This window comes from Nomascus leucogenys, unplaced genomic scaffold (assembly GCF_006542625.1).
Source record: "Nomascus leucogenys isolate Asia unplaced genomic scaffold, Asia_NLE_v1 Super-Scaffold_249, whole genome shotgun sequence".
Classification (NCBI taxonomy): Eukaryota; Metazoa; Chordata; class Mammalia; order Primates; family Hylobatidae; genus Nomascus; species Nomascus leucogenys.
In genome coordinates, this window is record NW_022095768.1 from 1,813,048 (window position 1) to 1,831,573 (window position 18,526).

The 18,526-nt window shown below is 46.2% G+C and overlaps 1 protein-coding gene across 2 annotated transcripts in view; it reads left to right on the plus strand.

Annotated features, from left to right (window-relative positions):
• ASIC2 (acid sensing ion channel subunit 2) overlaps window positions 1-18,526 on the plus strand; it is a 1,082,573-nt gene that overhangs the window by 786,362 nt on the left and 277,685 nt on the right. The window contains exon 1 of one of the 2 annotated variants that reach the window (XM_030807899.1): window positions 16,516-18,415. The exons of the other annotated variant lie outside the window; for it this stretch is intronic. Within the exon in view, the coding sequence (XP_030663759.1) occupies window positions 17,708-18,415 (708 nt within the window). The 5' untranslated portion in view covers window positions 16,516-17,707. Of the gene's footprint in view, window positions 1-16,515; window positions 18,416-18,526 lie in introns of those variants that run through there. 2 annotated transcript variants of the gene reach the window in all.

Genomic DNA, 18,526 nt, shown 5'->3' on the forward strand with positions numbered 1-18,526 from the left:
CCAAATCTTTATTTAATTAATGCCTACCAGCTGCCAAGCACTGTGCTCAACTTTAAGATTACTGTCAAGAATAAAATGTGCTCTAAGATCACACTGTCTGCTGGGGCCTCAGATATAGGAGCACATGTTTGCACTGTGAAATGATGTGTACCACAATAGAAGTCTACACAATGGGTTTTAAGGGATGGACATGGGGATGTACTTCAGCTTTGTGGACAGTATTGCCATCCCTTGGGATAAAGGCCACAAGAGAAGACACATTAGGAGAAGAGAGGAGGAAGGGGACAGTGGAGGTGGAGGTGGAGGTGAAGGTGAAGGTGGTGGTGATGGTAGAGGAGGATAAGGAGGAAGATGATGAATTCAGTTTGGGACAGACTAAGTTCGACAGCCTAGAAAGCATCTTAGGTATGTGGATTCTGTTATGTGAACCAGCTCAGGCTCAGTTTTGTAGGAACCTCTCTTAGGCAGCACTTTAGTGCATAGCTCCTCTTTTCTGCCATTTATGTTCTGCTTTTCAAAAATGGATTGAAATATTGAATCTACTGATGTCTCATCTTTGTCTTTAAAAGAATCCTCCTTTTTGTTCTTTTACTATCATTTTAATGGGGTATATGAAGAAAAAGAGACGTGTGTCTGCAGACAATCTATGACATGTGACCAAGAATTTTGAAAGTCAATATCTGAGCTACAAGCAGAGGAGAAAGAGGAGGAAGATAAAGAGGAAGAGGAGAAAGAAGAAAAGAAAGGAGTTGGTGGCAGAAAAAAGAACTGAGAAAAGATCCAAGTTGTAGCAGCAGAATCAGGAAATGTTGGGAATGGAAGAAAGCTTTTTAATCAAACAGAATTGGTCCGTTGCCACTTCATTATCCCTAGTTGCATTGTGGCAAGAATTTATCAGCCTGGAATCAGAGAAATCTGTTCAACATATGTAGAACATGGCTACCTCAATGCCAAATCCCTATATAGTAGCCAGTTCAAACCCTGTCTACCTGACAAAGGAGATCGATAGTTATCATTGAACGGATTGACAAGTCCCATAAGTGACCTATTCCATCTTTTTTCTTTTTTCACAAAAAAGACACTTTACCTTAATTATGAAAGTGATTCATAATGTTGTTGGTATGTAGGCAGTACTGCCTTTTGCCAGAAATAAACCAGCTCAACCAATTTTTTTGTGTGTGTCATCTAGGTTAAATCTATCAGAAGAAAGAGTTGTTCTTTTCTATTTTGTCTATCCTCCTACCTCCCTTCCTTTTTTTCATTCATCTTTCATTCATTCGTTTGTTCAGTGATGACACAAAGTTATTGAATACCTACAGTATTCCACGCACTGAACAAGGCTCTAGAACCAGAATTTGGTTTCTGGCTGGGCTGGTCTTAGGCAAGATGAGGAGAGGACAGTAAGACAGTACAGCAGGGATTGATTCATTGATTCCACCATGAAGTCCAAATGATTTGGTTAAGGCAAGAGAAGATGTAGAAGAGCAAGGAACATAACACAGAGAGTCTTGGAAGCAAGATGAAGCAAGTCCACTATATAGAACCTAGGCCTTGAACTTCAGGGAGGGTTTTCTTCCCCTTGAAAAGAGGGGAGGAGGAAGATGTGGTGGCTTAAAAGAATCGTGCATGGTCATTGAGATTTGCCATCAATGAAAGTAAACATAAATTTAGAGATTTCTAAAATAATAAGCTGAAGGCCATTGAATCACTCTCCTTAATTAGCTTAGTTCTCTATCCCAGGCAAGAAATCTGTTATCAATTCTGTTATCAATTTGTTTATAAAAGAACTGCTATGTGCCAGGCACTGTTTGAGGTATTTAGAATATACCAGTGTACAAACTCAAGATCCTTTCCTTCATGGAGAAGACATCCTACCAGAGCAGAACCTATGGCACTGAGATGAATAAGAAAATCTTAAAACAGGAGCTAACAACCATTGCACAATTATGAGATAAGTGCGCTGGCAAGAGTTTGGTAGTGAATATTAACAACCACTATTTATTATTCAACAAATATTTACGGAATGCTTACTATATGTCAAGCTCTGTGCTTTATGCTTTACATGTGTTATTTTATTTAATCTTTATGCTAACCCTGCAAGGCAGGTATTATTATTTCCATTTTTCAAATAAGGAAATTAAGACTCAGAGAGTTTCAATACCTTCCTCAAGTCCCCCCACTGGCTTGCAATGGAAAAGAAAGGAAGGAGTGATTAATCCTGTCTGCAGAAGCAAGGAAGAGTTTTAGAGAGGGGAAATGTTGAGCAAGGTCTAAGAAGATGAGTAGAAGTTCGGGCGTGCTGGCTTACACCTGTAATCCCAGCACTTTGGGAGGCTGAGGCGGGTGGATCACCTGAAGTCAGGAGTTCGAGACTAGTCTGGCCAACATGGTGAAATCCTGTCTCTACTAAAAATACAAAAATTAGCCAGGCCTGGTGGTGAGTGCCTGTAATCCCAGCTACTCAGGAGGCTTAAGCAGGAGAATGACTTCAATGTGGGAGGTGGAGGTTGCAGTGATGAGCCGAGATCATGCCACTGCACTCCAGCCTGGGCAACAGAGTGAGACTCCATCAAAAGAAGAGGAAGAAGAAAAAGAACAAGAAGAAGAAGGAAGAGGAGAAGGAGGAGGAGGAAGAAGAAGAAGGAGAAGACCGCCAGGTAAAGAAATAAGGAGAACACTATCCAGGCCTCAAGTTCAAAGTCATAGTGTTGTAAAAATGTGATGTGGATTTAAGTGGGGAAAGCAAGAGGCTTTACTAGCTGAGGCAAAGGGTTTGTAGGGTAGGAAGTCTCATGAGAGTCTTATAGGTGGATGGGGCCAGGGTGAGAAGGGCTTTATAAGCTAGCCTTTCCCAGAACTTCCTGGAGTTTTTTCAAGAAGAAAATATATAATATATATGTACAGTACACTGGGGCAAAAGGACAGGACTGCAATCTTGAGTAGTCCCTGGGGCTCCTGATGCCCCAAGCTTGCCTCGTTGCCCCAAAAGCTGTGAGGATCAATACCTACATTTCCTGTAACCCACTGTGTGACACAGCACACAGATTATGAATGTGTACAGTAAGAAATGAAGGGCCACTGACGGATTTTAAGCAGAGCAATGACATAATTAGAATGGCAGAGTGGGGAATGGATTGGAGAGGAAGGAAATCAAAGGCAAGGAGCCCAGTTAAGAGCTATAGTAACAGAGTAAGCTCTAGGCTGTAGACCACAAGAGCTGAACCAAGGTAGTAGCGATGAGAATGGATCTCAGGCCATGCACTTGAGAATGATTTAAGAGGGAGCATCGACAGCCCTTGGTGATGGACGGAATGTGGGAGAAGTGAGGGCTTAGTTGAGGATAAGTCCAAGGTTTCTAGATAAAAAAGAGACTTCAAATTCATTACCAAAATACCTCTTCCCACGATTAAAACTGCAGTTCCAAATTTAAAAGGATACATTGTCAATACTCCACAAAGCAGGGAAGACATTTCACATTTCTCTGTATTAATCAATGAGTGGGTATGCGAAACGGAAAAACAGGCTGGGGGAAAAAACACTCCAAGAGAAGTTTGCATTCAGGAAGCTAATAGACAGGACACATTAGCTTCTGACATCCTCTATAAGTCAGAATGCTGCTGTCACTTACCGTCGGAGACTTCCAAGTCCTATGGAACAAAACCCTAAAATGTTTCTGATAGAAGCATGAACGTTAGAACTGTTTTCTCAAATAGGATTCCATTTCTCTCTTATCGTTTATTCCTTCAGGGGAAAAAAATGTGGTAAAAACTGGTCTGTCATTGTTTTTAGTTTAAGAAACAGGAAAGAGAGAGAAACATTTAAATACCATGAAATTCTCTTTTATAGAATGACTAAATACCGACAACATAACCCAACTGGCTGCAATGTAACCAATTCTGAATGTTGAGCCATGTATTGAATAATAACTGTTTGCTCATTAGAAAAAATGGCTGTAGGGAAGCTTTTATCTATGGTGATGGCTGAAACAATTGGCCAATGAGAGAATGAAATTGTTGTTCAGACTCTCTTACAAAGAAGTGTCATTTTTCTGAATAGCCAATGTGTCCAAGAGTTAAGGATTTATTTATTCCTTTAAGCATCACAACTTTTTTTTAATGAAACCATTTGGCTGAAACTCCTTCTGCAATAGATCCCGTCCTTTCCTATATCCTTACGCGGATTATACAGAACAAAATGTAATCTTGATGGCCCAAGATCATCATTGTGAGTTTCAGCTATTGTTTGGGGCTAAAAGATTCAGGACTATTTGAAATATGTGGAGTTTGCCCCAACATTAAATGACATCATTTTAAACGTCTTTTTTATGTTTTGCCTTCTTCTTTGTTGTCAGGTGTTGGCTATACATTCTAGCTACCAGTACTCTTACGTCTTAAGCCTTTTTGTTTTCATAACACAGTATTTCTATTTTGCTGAGAGCGTGAAAAACAAATCACCAAGCATGTTATTATGATTGTGCATGAAGTAAGAGTAAGTAGGCTCCATGAAAAGACAAGGGCTCACTCATGCTTAAACCATGCTATGGAATCCCTGGTGGCTGGAAGGCTGTATCATGTAACGCAGGGGGCCGGGGGAGGAGGATTTGACATCAGCAAAATCTGCATTTAATCTTAAATAAACCATTTGATATTTCTGAGCCTGATTCTTCCTTGGTACAAATAAAAACAACATCTACTTTGTTAGGGATACCGTGGGAGTTAAATGAAATAATGCATGCAAAGTTCCTAGCACCATGCCTGCCACGTTACTAGCCTCAATTAATTAAAGCTATTAATAGTACGGATTTTGTGACATGCATTTTGATTCCTCAAAGGGTATTTTTCCTTATCTCTTTATACTGCCGCTCAACTGAAAATAAAACACATCATGGGTGTTAACACCAAAGAAAATTCGAACCGTAGTTAAAGATGGAAGCACAGTTGTAACTGGAGAAAATGCTCAGGCCCTTCAAGCTATGGAGAGCCAGCCAAGGGTCAAGGGCACCAAACCAGGTCTCCAGGCAGAGACTAAGAACAGACGGCAGAGGCACTGCAAGCAGAAAGGACACAAGGGAATACCACCTGATTGGGGACAGTTTTGCATCTGAGTTTGTTTTTATTATGGGTCACTCTCTGGTCACGTATCTACCATGTGACTCACTGCTGGGTTTTGTGTTTAAAATGGATTGAGACTAAGGTGGGGATCCTGGTGCAGCTTCGTAAGGCAGGGGCATCCAGGAGTCAAAAGCCAGGAGGAAACATACTAGAGTGGGCACAGGCCAGGGGGTATGAGGTCAGCCACATCAGGCAGCAGCATCTGTGTCTCACTTTTACTGGTTGGTGGGCAGTGCCAGGGTGGGGAGGACAGTCAGGTGAACCAAAAGGTCCGAGGATGCAGTGGCCCCTGTTACAGTGAGAACAATTTATAGAGACAGAAACATCTTCTAATTCCCAAGCACCTTTCCTAACTTGGTCCTGGTAAGCTTGCTTGGGGTTTTGGTTTGTTTGCCTAAAATTTTAATAACTTTACCCAAAGAACCTATTTGTAACTAAACCCTGTCTCGCCTAAATTCTCTTCTGACCATTGTTCATGTTCAAAAAAATGTTTCTCTGAAGTTGTGATCAGGGTGGATGTGCTCTTTGGACTCAGATCTTTTTTTACTCAGTACTTTTTATATCTAATGCAAAACACTGGCATCCTTGTCATGTTCTTTTCTTAAAATGTCATAATTTCCAGATGACGTGTTATCACCATCCTTTGCCTGGCCATTCCTCTATTATTGGACCTGTGAAATGTTTTGTTTTCAATTTGTTATTTTTTCCCTCTATTATGAAAAGCTCTACTGTGAATTATTTTGTGCTTTTACTTTGCTTTGAGGTTATTTCCTTGGGGAACCCTAGGGTATGGACTCACTAGGTCAAAGGGTACCAACTGTTTTTTTTATAGCTCTTATTACTCACCAATCTTAGGCACTTGCCTTTATAACTCCAAGAATTTTCAGAAAGCCATTTTGAATCTAATGTTATGCCTTAGTGCCATAGGCTGCTGAGAAATATTGAATGAATAAACATAAGCACTGCTGGGCAAAGGAAAGTATTGATTTAAAAGGAGAAAGCAAGGCTGAAGTCTAGAAGAAGGAAAGAAGGAAGAAAGGAAGGGAGGGAGGGTAGATGGGAAAATAAGAGGGAAAAAGGGAGGAAGAACTGAAAGGAAGGGAGACAAGGAAGGAAAGAGAAAAGTGAGAGGGAGAAGGAAAAGAAAGGGATGGGGGAAGGGAGACAAAGGGGGCTAGGTTGAAACTCTGTGGTTTGTAAAGATGTGTTCCTACTTTGTGGCCATGTGGTTGCTGTCGGTGTGTAATGTCACTTGGATGTTGAAAGAGGAAGTATTTTTGTGTGGCCTTCTGCAATTTACTTAGCCCAGCCTGGTACTTGAACCTATGGGTACCTCCCTGAACCTCTTCCCTACAAGTGGCCTCGTATAGTTTTAGTTCTGTCCCGATGGTGACATCACACTCAAGCTGGGAAAAACATAGCTCCCAGATCTACAGCAGATTACTGAGAACCCACTTTAGGGCCCAAAAAATTCTGCTTTCACTTTCTTCATCTCCCCCAAGGGTTTTTGCAAAGTTCTGAACTATGCCACCACCCACTTTGTCTTTTCTCTTTCTAAACTCTGGGTGTTCTGCTTTTCTAATAATTACCAATATGTTGGAGTCACACCTGAGTTGGAATCCTGGCTCTGCCACCTGGGTGGCACATTCTGTGTGACCCCAGGCAGTTAACTTTACCTCTCTGAGACTCATTCCCTTCACCTGAAAAATGAGGGTTAATTAAGTGTTGGATTCTAGTAAGTGCTTAGTGAATGGTTACAGTATGGGATTATGGCCATTATGATTTAATCTATGTTCAAACCAGCATCAGAGAGAATAGAATTGCAAAGACAAAGCTTCTGTGTCCTCATCTGTAAAACAGGGATAATATTATTCACCTGACAGTTGTCCTGAGAAACCACTCCAAGGTGCACATAATAGTACCTGGTAGATACCTGGCTGTACTCTGTGTTAACTTCCTTCTCTCCCCTGCCTTCTCTTCCCCTTCCCTTCTCTTCCTTTCTTCTGTTTGGATAATCACACAGGTCCACAGGACTACAGAAGAATATATTAACTCTTCCTTTCTGCTCTTCTTGTGGGTAGACAGGGAAGATAAACTAGGCGTAGAGAAACCAGAGGAAATGGTTTGGCTAGGTCTTTTACAAGGGAAAGAGAGTAAACAATCCCTTAGTGGGTGAGACAGGAGAGCTGTGGCTAGGAGGAAATGCAGCCAGCCTGAATGGAGGCTTTTGACACATCAGCCTGGCCTTAAATGTCTAAGCCACTGCAGAGGGCCTGTATGCAAGACAGATTAGCAGCTAGTTAGTTAGTGCTCCCTGAAGCGGAGGTGACAGCCATGATTAAGTCATGACTGAAGACAGTTAAGGGGACAGTAAAGGAATTGTGAATAAAATGCCTCATTCTACCTTGGGTTTTATATTTCATTAAATCCTATTTTAGCTGCATGTCTTTTCGTCACATGAGTGGATGATTACTGCTGGAGAAGGTTATTACGCTTAACTATTTTAATGAGAGTTTTGTTATGTGTATGGGACAGCAAATTGGGTAGAAAAGTGTGCAAGAAAGACTCCATTTCTCTGCTAACATTATGACCACAGCCAATGTTGCAACCAAAACTCAGTTATCTAAACTGAGAATAAAGCAATGATAGGCAAGGGATACTGAGGGAAGGAGACATTAATTATGAAGGTGGCCCGAACTTAGAAAGTAGATGCCACCAGTCAACAAGACACCTTCAGGAACAACAAACCCCTGTGAGGAGAAGGACATGGACATTGTCGAAGAAGAGGGTCTGGGCATCTGAAGGAGAGGCTGTGCTGCTGTTGCCTCTGCCTGTCTCAGATACTGGCTCCCAGGTGAGCCTTGGGGGCAGAGGTAACAGGATTCTCTGTGAGTGGAGGTGAGAACATGGGAATGAATGGAGAAACTCAGGAGAAAACAGAGAAAGTGCGTGGCGATGGCTCTCAGACCAGTTGAGGGAAAAAAACCTCTCCTTGGGACCCTCCCAGCATGCTGTGCTCATCCCTGATAGAGCATTTATCATACTTTATTTAAATTGCCTTTTAATAATTAACATTTCATATGAATATTTAATATTTTCTTTCCCATGTTCCCCACTAAACTGAGAGCTAAAGCAAGGACCACATCTAAGTGGACTTTGTATTCTCAACATCAAAGACAGTGCCCAACATCCATTAAGTGCTTAATAAATAACCACTATAGTCATTACTTTCAGCTAATTTCAGCCACCTTAATTAAGGTCTCATGCTCTAGAGCCAAACTACTTGAGTTTGAATCCCAGCCACAGACTAGACAAGTCACTTATCCACATTCTGCCTCAGTTTCCTTTCATGTTAAAGAGCTATACTGGTGGGACATACTTCATAGAGTTGCTGTGAAGATAAAATGAGTTAAGCCTGGCCAGGCATGGTGGCTCACACCCGTAATCCTAGCACTTTGGTAGATCGAGGCAGGTGGATTGCTTGAACTCAGGAGTTCAAGACCAGCCTCGATGACATGGTGAAACCCTATCTCTACCAAAAAAAAAAAAATTAGCCAGGCATGGTGGTGCACACCTGTGGTCCCAGCTACTTGGGAGGCTGAGGTGTGAGGATCTCCTGAACTGAGGAGGCGGAGGTTGCCGTGAGTCGAGATCACCACCACTGCACTCCAGCCTGGGCAACACAGTGAGACATCACTTGTTTTTCTAAAAAAATAATAAATAAATAAAAAGAATGAGTTAAATCATGTTCCTTGAGCACAGTGCCTTACAGATAATGCTCAATCAATGTCAACTATCAAATATCATTATCATCATCATCATCATCTTCATTATGTCAGCTTCTCAGTGACCAGGGACAAGTCACTAAACTTACCTCAATTTCCTATCCTAGTTCAACTGCATGCTCATTAAGATGACTTTTTGCACTAACACCTTCTGGTTCTCTCCCTGTTATGTTTTACCCACTCTAAATGTTAGTTACAGAAACTTCTGAATCCTAAACTGGATCTCTCTGCCAACCAAGGCATGTTTAGACCATCTTCCTAGACTAAGAAGAGCTGTGTGCTTAGGACATTCAATTGCGTGTCCTATAATTAGCCTGAGAAAAACATGACAAGAAAATTAAATCTTATGCAAATACACAACATAATGCACTTCAGAGCAAACAGAAATATCTGCATAACCTGCTGTTTAAGATTATCCACATGAGAGCTTTCATCCATTAGGGTATCTAGCAAAGGGTTAAGGGAAAATCTGATCATAAGATGACAAGCTTGTGTACCACCTTGTCATAGGACCTGCTGTCCTTTTGGATGGGAAAGCAGGATAATGGGAAATGAGAAGTTAAGGAAAATAACAGAAGTTGAAATGAGGTGCCAAAGGAAGGCAACCATAAACTAGCTGAAAATACTGAAAAAAAAAAGGTGTGAAGAACATGAAATACAATTACTTTAGTCAACAACATTCACTGACTGCAACCATTTGTGTAGAAAAAAAGGGCATATAAAGACTATGTACACTTATGTATATTCATAAAGTATCCCTAAAAGACCACACAAGAAATTGATGGCTTTGGTAGCCTCCAGGGAGGAAAACTGGGTGGCTGTGGGGGCTGGGGATGGGGAGGAGAAACTTTTTACTAGATACCCTTTTGTGTTTTTTGAAACATGTGAATATGTTATCAATTTCAAAATGGATTCTTTTTAAAGATCCTCTCATAGGGTGAGCAGAGAATGAGTTGGAAGTTGGAGCCTGGATTCTGGTTGTGCCCCTTTATCAGTATCAACCGGTGTGATTTACAGCAAGTCTCTCCCAACTCTGGACCTTGACTTCCTCCACTGAAAGTGAAAGGGTTACATTATATTTTATACCCAGCTCCCACTTCACAGGGTTCTCCATTAAGCAGGGACCACAATGCTTCAGCCAAGCTTCCTCTATCCCTGTGGAGCGTGAGCCTCCTAGCTCCTTTTACTCTGGACCTGGTCCTTCTAGCCCACGTTCTTTCTTTTGGTGGTCATGGCCCCTTCTTTGACCTCTTATACCTGGGAATTGCTTGTGAATAGAAGAAAGGTAGCTGAGAGCTTGAAGTCAAGTAAAATGAGAATGACTAAAAGGGCAAAAAACCACTTGGTGCATCTAAGAAAGACCCCAGAAAAAGAGAGAATTAGGTGAGGCCAAGTGTGTACAAAAAAAAAAAAAAAAAAAAAGAGTGAGGGAGAAAGGCAGTGGAGATGCTGAAGCATGTGAAAGGAAGGAAGGAACAGCAACTCCAGTGCCAGTTCCATGGTGGAAGGAAGGGAAGGGTGTAGGAATATCCATGTGCAATGAGTAAAACCACAGGCGAGAAGTCCTCTCTCTCCTTCCACCAGTACAAGAGTCCCCATCATGACTCCTGGACATTTGCTTAGATGCTGTAACACTGGCCACCTCTAGGGCCCCACACGCCACCAATAGCATTGACTAAAAAGGTATCAGATGGCTCTGTTCTGTTCCATTGGTCTATATCTCTGTTTTGGTACCAGTACCATGCTGTTTTGGTTACTGTAGCCTTGTAGTATAGTTTGAAGTCAGATCGTGTGATGCCTCCAGCTTTGTTCTTTTGGCTTAGGATTGACTTGGGATGCAGGCTCTTTTTTGGTTCCATATGAACTTTAAAGTAGTTTTTTCCAATTCTGTGAAGAAAGTCATTGGTAGCTTGATGGGGATGGCACTGAATCTGTAAATTACCTTAGGCAGTATGGCCATTTTCCCAATATTGATTCTTCTTATCCATGAGCATGGAATGTTCTTCCATTTGTTTGTGTCCTCTTTTATTTCGTTGAGCAGTGGTTTGTAGTTCTCCTTGAAGAGGTCCTTCACATCCCTTGTAAGTTGGATTCCTAGGTATTTTATTCTCTTTGAAGCAATTGTGAATGGGAGTTCACTTATGATTTGGATATCGTCTCACACCAGTTAGAATGGTGATCATTAGAAAGTCAGGAAACAACAGGTGCTGGAGAGGATGTGGAGAAATAGGAACAATTTTACACTGTTGGTACGACTGTAAACTAGTTCAACCATTGTGGAAGACAGTGTGGCGATTCCTCAGGGATCTAGAACTAGAAATACCATTTGACCCAGCCATCCCATTACTGGGTATATACCCAAAGGAATATAAATCATGCTGCAATAAAGACACATGTACACGTATGTTTATAGCGGCACTATTCACAGTAGCAAAGACTTGGAACCAACCCAAAGGTCCATCAATGATAGACTGGATTAAGAAAATGTGGCACATATACACCATGGAATACTATGCAGCCATAAAAAATGATGAGTTCATGTCCTTTGTAGGGACATGGATGAAGCTGGAAACCATCATTCTCAGCAAACTATCGCAAGGACAGAAAACCAAACACCACATGTTCTCACTCATAGGTGGGAACGGATCAATGAGAACACTTGGATACAGGAAGGGCTTGTTGTGGGGTGGGGGGAGGGGGGAGGGATAGCATTAGGAGATATACCTAATGTAAATGACAAGTTAATGGGTGCAGCACACCAACATGGCACATGTATACATATGTAACAAACCTGCACGTTGTACACATGTACCCTAGAACTTAAAGTATAATATAAATAAATAATAAAAGGGTATCAGAGAGCACCCCTAGCTTCAGGCAGAGTTGGAGAGAGAAAAAGGGAAGAGAAGAAGAGAAGGGAAAGAGAGGAGGGAAGAGGGAGGCAGACTGACACAGAGCCACGAACACTACAGAAATAAGACCAAAAAAAAAAAAAAAAAAGGCAGAGAAAGGGGAAAAAAAGAGATTGATTTAGGATCACAGTTACCCCCACAAAAGCCCATGTGCCTCATAACATCAATAAACTTTATCATTTATTTATTTATTTTGAGATAGGGTCTCACTCTGATGCCCGAGGCTGGAGTACAGTGGCATGATCACAGTTCACTGCAATCTCGACCTTGCAGGCTCAGGTGATACCCCCACTTCAGCCTCCTGAGTAGCTAGGACTACAGACGTGCACCATCACATCCAGGTAATTTTTTTGTATTTTTTCTAGAGACATGGTTTTGCCATGCTGCCCAGGCTGGTCTCGAACTCCTGAGCTCAAGCAATCTGCCCATCTTGGCCTCCCAAAGTGCTGGATTACAGGCGTGAGCCACCGCACCTGGCCAATGAATTTTAATATTAAAAGTAATGGTGGCTCTTATCACCATTTGCAAAACAGTCCTAAAGGAAATTGCATTCAGCATTCTAAGCAGCACACCAAGAACCCATCATTGTTGTTTCATCTCTCCACCCACCACCTCTATGAAATCCGAGGTAAGGGGATGAACAAGAGCCCCCCAACCACCTGCAGAAATATCAGGAGCTAGAAGTACCAGATCAAGAGTAAAAGGCTTGGTAGGCTTATACTCTACAGGGCTGGAGGATCACATTGCGAGGAGATTCACACCCAAGAGCCTATCTCAAGAGCAAAAACTACAGGAGAAACAGTTGAATGAACTGGTGACATTTAGTCTGGAGAAGAAAGGATGGTCTTGAGGACTTCAGTAGCAGGTGGACTGCTAGACCCCTTTCAGCATCAACGTGCTCTGATTCTATAAAGAGTTTGAAGAGTTTCCATGTGAAAGAAATACCAAAGTTATTTTTGTGTGGGTCCCCAGGGATAAATTAGGAGAAATGGGAGAAATTCACATGGAGACAGATTTCAATCTGATGAAGGAAGAAGCTTTAAACACAGCAAGATCTTCCAGAATAGAATTGATTACACTGTCACTGAAGGAATGTATTGAAGGGATTCCTACAGTGAGCAGGAAGGAGGTTTAGGTGTATCTCAGATGCTTTCCAATTCCAAGCCTCTGAGTAGCAGGTAAACAGGAACACTGAGGGCTCCAGTGAAACCTGATCAAGCCACACAAGTGTCAGCTCTGAAAATTGTATTGCAAAAACAGAAAACCATGTTCACTTACATTGATCTCCCCTCCCAAGAGATTCATTTAATGAGAGAAAACAGCTTATCAGTGGTGGTGGTGGTGGTTATACCCCAGAATGAGGGCAGGCTGGCCAGAAGACTTTCCTGCCAGTGCGCACAACATCACACAGAATGCCAGAACACCAGGTGTGGTGAACAGATGTTTCAGAGATAAACAAGGGAAATTTTCTTAAAAACTTATGATTGGCACATCACAATGCTAAATGCTAATTTCTTCATGGAGAGGTTTTGTGGGTCACCCCTGTTTTGCCTCATGAATTCTTTTTTCTGGCTGAGGGAGTCTTCCAGGATGGTAACACTAATCCACAGGAGCTGTTGTGTCCAAGTACCTCTGAGAACTGAGGCAGCGTGGACTAGGGCTGGAGAACACAGGGATGGAGTGACTACCTGGGCAAAGCCTGCTCTCCTGATTGGTAGCTGTGTGGCTTAAAGTGAGTAATTTAACCTCTCTGTGGTTAAAGTTTCCTCCTCTTTAAAGTAGAGAAAAAATGGTATTTCCCTCCTTATTTTGAGGATTAAACACTTAGAGCATATATGATACTTGTTTTTAGTGTAAAACACCTAGAGGAGGCCCTAGCACTTAGGAAGTCCCACATTTATATTGTTATCATAATAATATAATTTTTGTAAGGAAGTATGATGGAGGGGGGAAGCCCTGCACTTTGAAATGAGTTAGAGTTGGATTCAAATCCTGTGCATCAAGCCTTTGCATCAACAATGGTAAAAATAGCCAGGCATGGTAGCACACTCCTGTAATCCCAGCACTTTGAGGCTGAGGCAGGAGGACTGCTTAAGCCCAGGAGTTCAAGACCAGCCTGGGCAACATAACAAGACCCTCATCCCTAAAAAACAAATAGTGTATAAAAAAGGCCAAAATACCTCCCCCGCAGAGTTGGAGTGAGAAATTAAATAACATTTGTTTATGTGCCTAGTTCTGTACCTGGCATATAGTAGTTGTTCAAGAAATACTAGTTCCTTTTTCCTCTTCCCCGGCAATAGTGTTTCATCAATGTGCTAGGTCACTGTGCTAAGAGGTAGGGATACAAATATGAATGAGGTGTAGTCCCTGTCTGCAAAGGGGTCATAGTCCAGCAGAAAGGCTTGGACACAAACAATGATAAGGACTATCCTAGAGGTATCAATCTTCCAAGGTGTGCTGGGATCATAGGAAAAACATGACCCAAATTTGTCTGGGAGAATCAAGGAAACCTTGACCTAGGAGGCAATGCATAAGCTGAGATTTGAAGAAAGAACAGAATTTCACTGGGCTGGTCAAAGAACTGGTCAGAGAAGAGGGTGGGAGTATTTCAAGTTGCATAGAGAATGTGCTGCATACATGTGCCATAAAGAGAGCCATCAATCATTGCTTGGAGTCACTAGCTGCCCGTGTGTCTTTCTCTAGATTTCTGTGTCAAGGCCCCTTGAGGCCTAAGCAGGATACCCCTCCTCTCCCTGAAAGAGCTACCATCTGGAGAATTCACAGGAAATCCCATGGCAGAGAAGACACTTGGTCAATCAAAAGCAGCACATGTACATTTCAAGGGGGAAATAGCTAGGAAAGAGCAAGCCCACAACAGCTGAACACATCAGAAACCTAAAATGTTTTAAAGGCTTTTATAAAATAGAGCTTCATGCCACTCCAGAGTTATGATGCTGGAAGATGGCAAATGCTTGTCCTGGTTGCCTCATCAGTAACTGCACTGAGGTCACTAGGTCACCCCACCTTGGCCAAGACACGGGTCACTGGCATTTCCAGGACCCTTGAGACCAGGCTGGGAGCACTGGAGTATGAGCCTTTGGTAGAGGCCCCAGTACAGCATGCAGCTTCAGAACCCTCCCCTCAAAGCCAGCAACAGACATCTTCAAGCAACCAAACCCAAAGCAAACTGTCATCAATGCCCAACTGCAAAAAGTTTTACCCCAGATGAGTGAGAAAGGTTTCCAGGTGTGTGTGTGTGTGTGTGTTGTGTATATGTACATCGGTTGTGTGTATGTATGTATGCAGTTTGCATTGGGTAATGTGCACTTAAGTGTATATGTTGGTATACATGTATGTTCATGTATATGTGTGTTGTGTGTGTAGTGTGTGTGTTTGTGTATATGTGTGCTTGTACATGTGTGATTGTGTGGATGTATGTATGTGGGCGAGTGGGAAATGAGGGGCTCAGAGGTCCTCTTCTCCAGAGACCAGATGCAGGGAGTCATCACGCTGCAAGGGTGCCCTCAGGTCAGTGGGGAAGGAAAGCCCACCCCAGCACTGCTTCTCTCCTGCTTGGAAACCCACAGCTCATTCAACAGATCTGGCCAAATTGCCCCTAATTCATCATTACAAAGACGGTAAAACTCCTCTCCACACCCAAATCTCTGCTTCCCCAAGCCTCCTCTCCCCAAAGGATACACATTTTGGTCCTTCTTCCACTGGAGCATCCTCCCACCCTTGGAGTCCCTTCACACTGCCTCCACCACCAAATTCTACTCTCTGGATAATGTCTGGAAAACCCCTTTATCTCATGGAGTAATGGGGCTCCAAGTGTTCCCTGTCCCAGCGAGGGGAATGGGAAAGATGGAGTCTCCTGTCCCTGTAAGTCCTGCTCCCCCTTCCCACCCTCTTGAAGAGCTGTGCTTGGCAGACTGGGCCAGGGCTGAGCAGTAGGCACTTCCAGGGAAGGGGCTGGAACACACATGGAACGTCCCTAAGAGGCTGAGGGGAGGATTGTCCCACTGAGCCTACCCTGCTCGCAATGCCTCAACATACATACTCATTACATACAACACATGCACATACACACACGCACAAAAACACACCAACTACACACCACATCTAGAAACCCTGATATCCATCCACACATCAACACATCCATTTCAAACCCAGGACTCACTAAGTGCACACGTACACACACGGAACATACATGTCACCATAGACACTACATCCTGCATGCACCACACTCTAATGGCCACAGCACGCCACCCGCAGACATGCTCACATTCAAGAGTTTCACAGAAATGCCCATTCACACATACACAATGCACATCCTACGCACACCCAATACTTGGCACCACACTCGCAATCGTGTTCAAATGCCCACACTACATAGCAACTCGCTCTCTCTACAGCCCATCTCACACCCTCAGGAGTCCTCTCACCCATGTCTACACTGGGGCCACATCAGCACAATGGTTATACGACTTATGTCTCCCACAAGCCCATACACCTGAGCACATCTGTCCAGCGCATCCCCATCCCGCTCCCCACCACATCCCACCCCCGCACCCGGCCGACTCCAGCAAGAGGCTTCCCGCTCGGTGTGCAGCGGCCACAGTGGCCAGGAATTAAAATGCAGCGAGGAGGAGCCGGGCGCGTCAGCACCGCGTCTCCAGGAGCGCACGGCGCTCACGGCCGCCGCCGCCCCGCCCGCCCGGAGCCGCGGGGCCAGCGAGCGGAGGAGCAGGTGCTCGGAGCCCAGCCGCGCCAGCATCGCGCGGCCGCTGCCCAAGTTCGCCTGGGGCCCGAAGAGGGTTCTCCCGGGCAGCCGGGGAAGGAGCTTAGCCGGCGTCACGGCCACCGCCAGCTCGGAGTCTCGAGAGGAGAAGGGCGCGCGGAGCAGCGAGTCCGGGTCACCCCCGGGAGGTGTTGGCGGTTCTCCGCAGTCCCCAGCTCTTGTCGCCGCCGGGACAGAGAGAAGAGGCGAGAGACAGCAAGGCCGGGCTTTTCTGGAGCCGCGAGACACCTTGGAGAGTCGAGGCGAGAAGCGACACTTCCCTACGGCTAGCATCCTTGAAGGGGCCCGGCGGCGAACAGCCTCCCGCAGGACGCCCTGAGAAGCTCTCAGCCCCAGGCGAGAGCGGGCGCCCGGCAGGACTCAGGCGCAGGACTTGGGGAAGCCTAAGCGGGTCTCTGCCGAGCACAGCCCGGGGAGCAGTGACAAGGAAGGGTCCTGGAGGGGAAGGGAAAGAAAGCTGCAGCCGGCAAGGCGACCACTCACCCCCGTACACACCCACCCCGCCCGCCCAGCCAGGAGCCGCGGTGCGCCTCTGGGGGCGCTCGTTCCTTGGCGCCTTCTCTCCCGTGTCCCAGCACAGCTGGGCTACGGGCCGGGCTGGTGGGGTCCCTGGGGATGTCCAGATCAGGCATGGTGGCCGAGTGGCCCTTCTCCCAGGACCAGCGTAAAAGCTGGGGTTAGACGGGGCAGGGGGGACTCGGCTCAGGGTCCCCCGAGGTCCAGAACGAGGGGAGGCGGGCGCAGCACCCAGGAACTGGAGAGGCGGCTCCCAGTGGGACCCCTCCAGAAGTAGTGCCCGGCGCCGGGCACCCTCCAGGAAGACCAGGGGCCGGGAGAGCCTGGGAGGCGCTCGGGAGAGGCCACTGCCGGGGGCTGCGGGCTGAGGCGGCGCTCAGCCCCGGGCGGGCGCCCGCGGAGGCGGCAGCGGCGGCGCCGGGCGGGCATGCCGCGCCACCGGAGCTCTTTTCGGGCGCACGCTTCCCTGGCGCGGGCTGCGCGCGGCTGCCGCTGCTGCTGCTTCCACTGCTGCTGCGGACTCCCATGGCGGCTCCGCCCGGCCGGGGCCGCCGCCGCTGCTGCCAGCCGCGGGCTGAATGAATGAGCCGGAGCGGCGGAGCCGGGCTGCCCGCGGCCGCGCTCACCGGCCCGGGACGCTTCCGCATGGCCCGCGAGGAGCCGGCGCCCGCGGCGTTGGCGGCTGCCGGGCAGCCCGGGGGCGGCAGAGGCGGCGAGCGGGCGCTGCAGGGGCCAGGGGTCGCCCGCAGGGGGCGGCCTTCGCTGAGCCGCGCTAAACTGCACGGGCTGCGGCACATGTGTGCCGGGCGCACGGCGGCTGGGGGCTCCTTCCAGCGGCGGGCGCTGTGGGTGCTGGCCTTCTGTACATCCCTTGGCTTGCTGCTGTCCTGGTCTTCGAACCGCTTGCTCTACTGGCTCAGCTTCCCGTCACACACGCGGGTGCACCGCGAGTGGAGCCGCCAGTTACCCTTCCCCGCCGTCACCGTGTGCAACAACAACCCGCTGCGCTTCCCGCGCCTCTCCAAGGGGGACCTCTACTATGCCGGCCACTGGCTCGGGCTGCTGCTGCCCAACCGCACCGCGCGCCCGCTCGTCAGCGAGCTGCTGCGGGGTGACGAGCCGCGCCGCCAGTGGTTCCGCAAGCTGGCGGACTTCCGCCTCTTCCTGCCGCCGCGCCACTTCGAAGGCATCAGCGCCGCCTTCATGGACCGCCTGGGCCACCAGCTGGAGGACATGCTGCTCTCCTGCAAGTACCGCGGCGAGCTCTGCGGGCCGCACAACTTCTCCTCCGTGAGTTGCCCTCCGCGCGAACCCGCTCCCTCTGCGCCCACTCCCCGGGAGTCAGGAGGCCTGGTGTTCCGCCCCCTCGGGGTTGTCTCCAGGCCTCTTGCAGTGTTACCA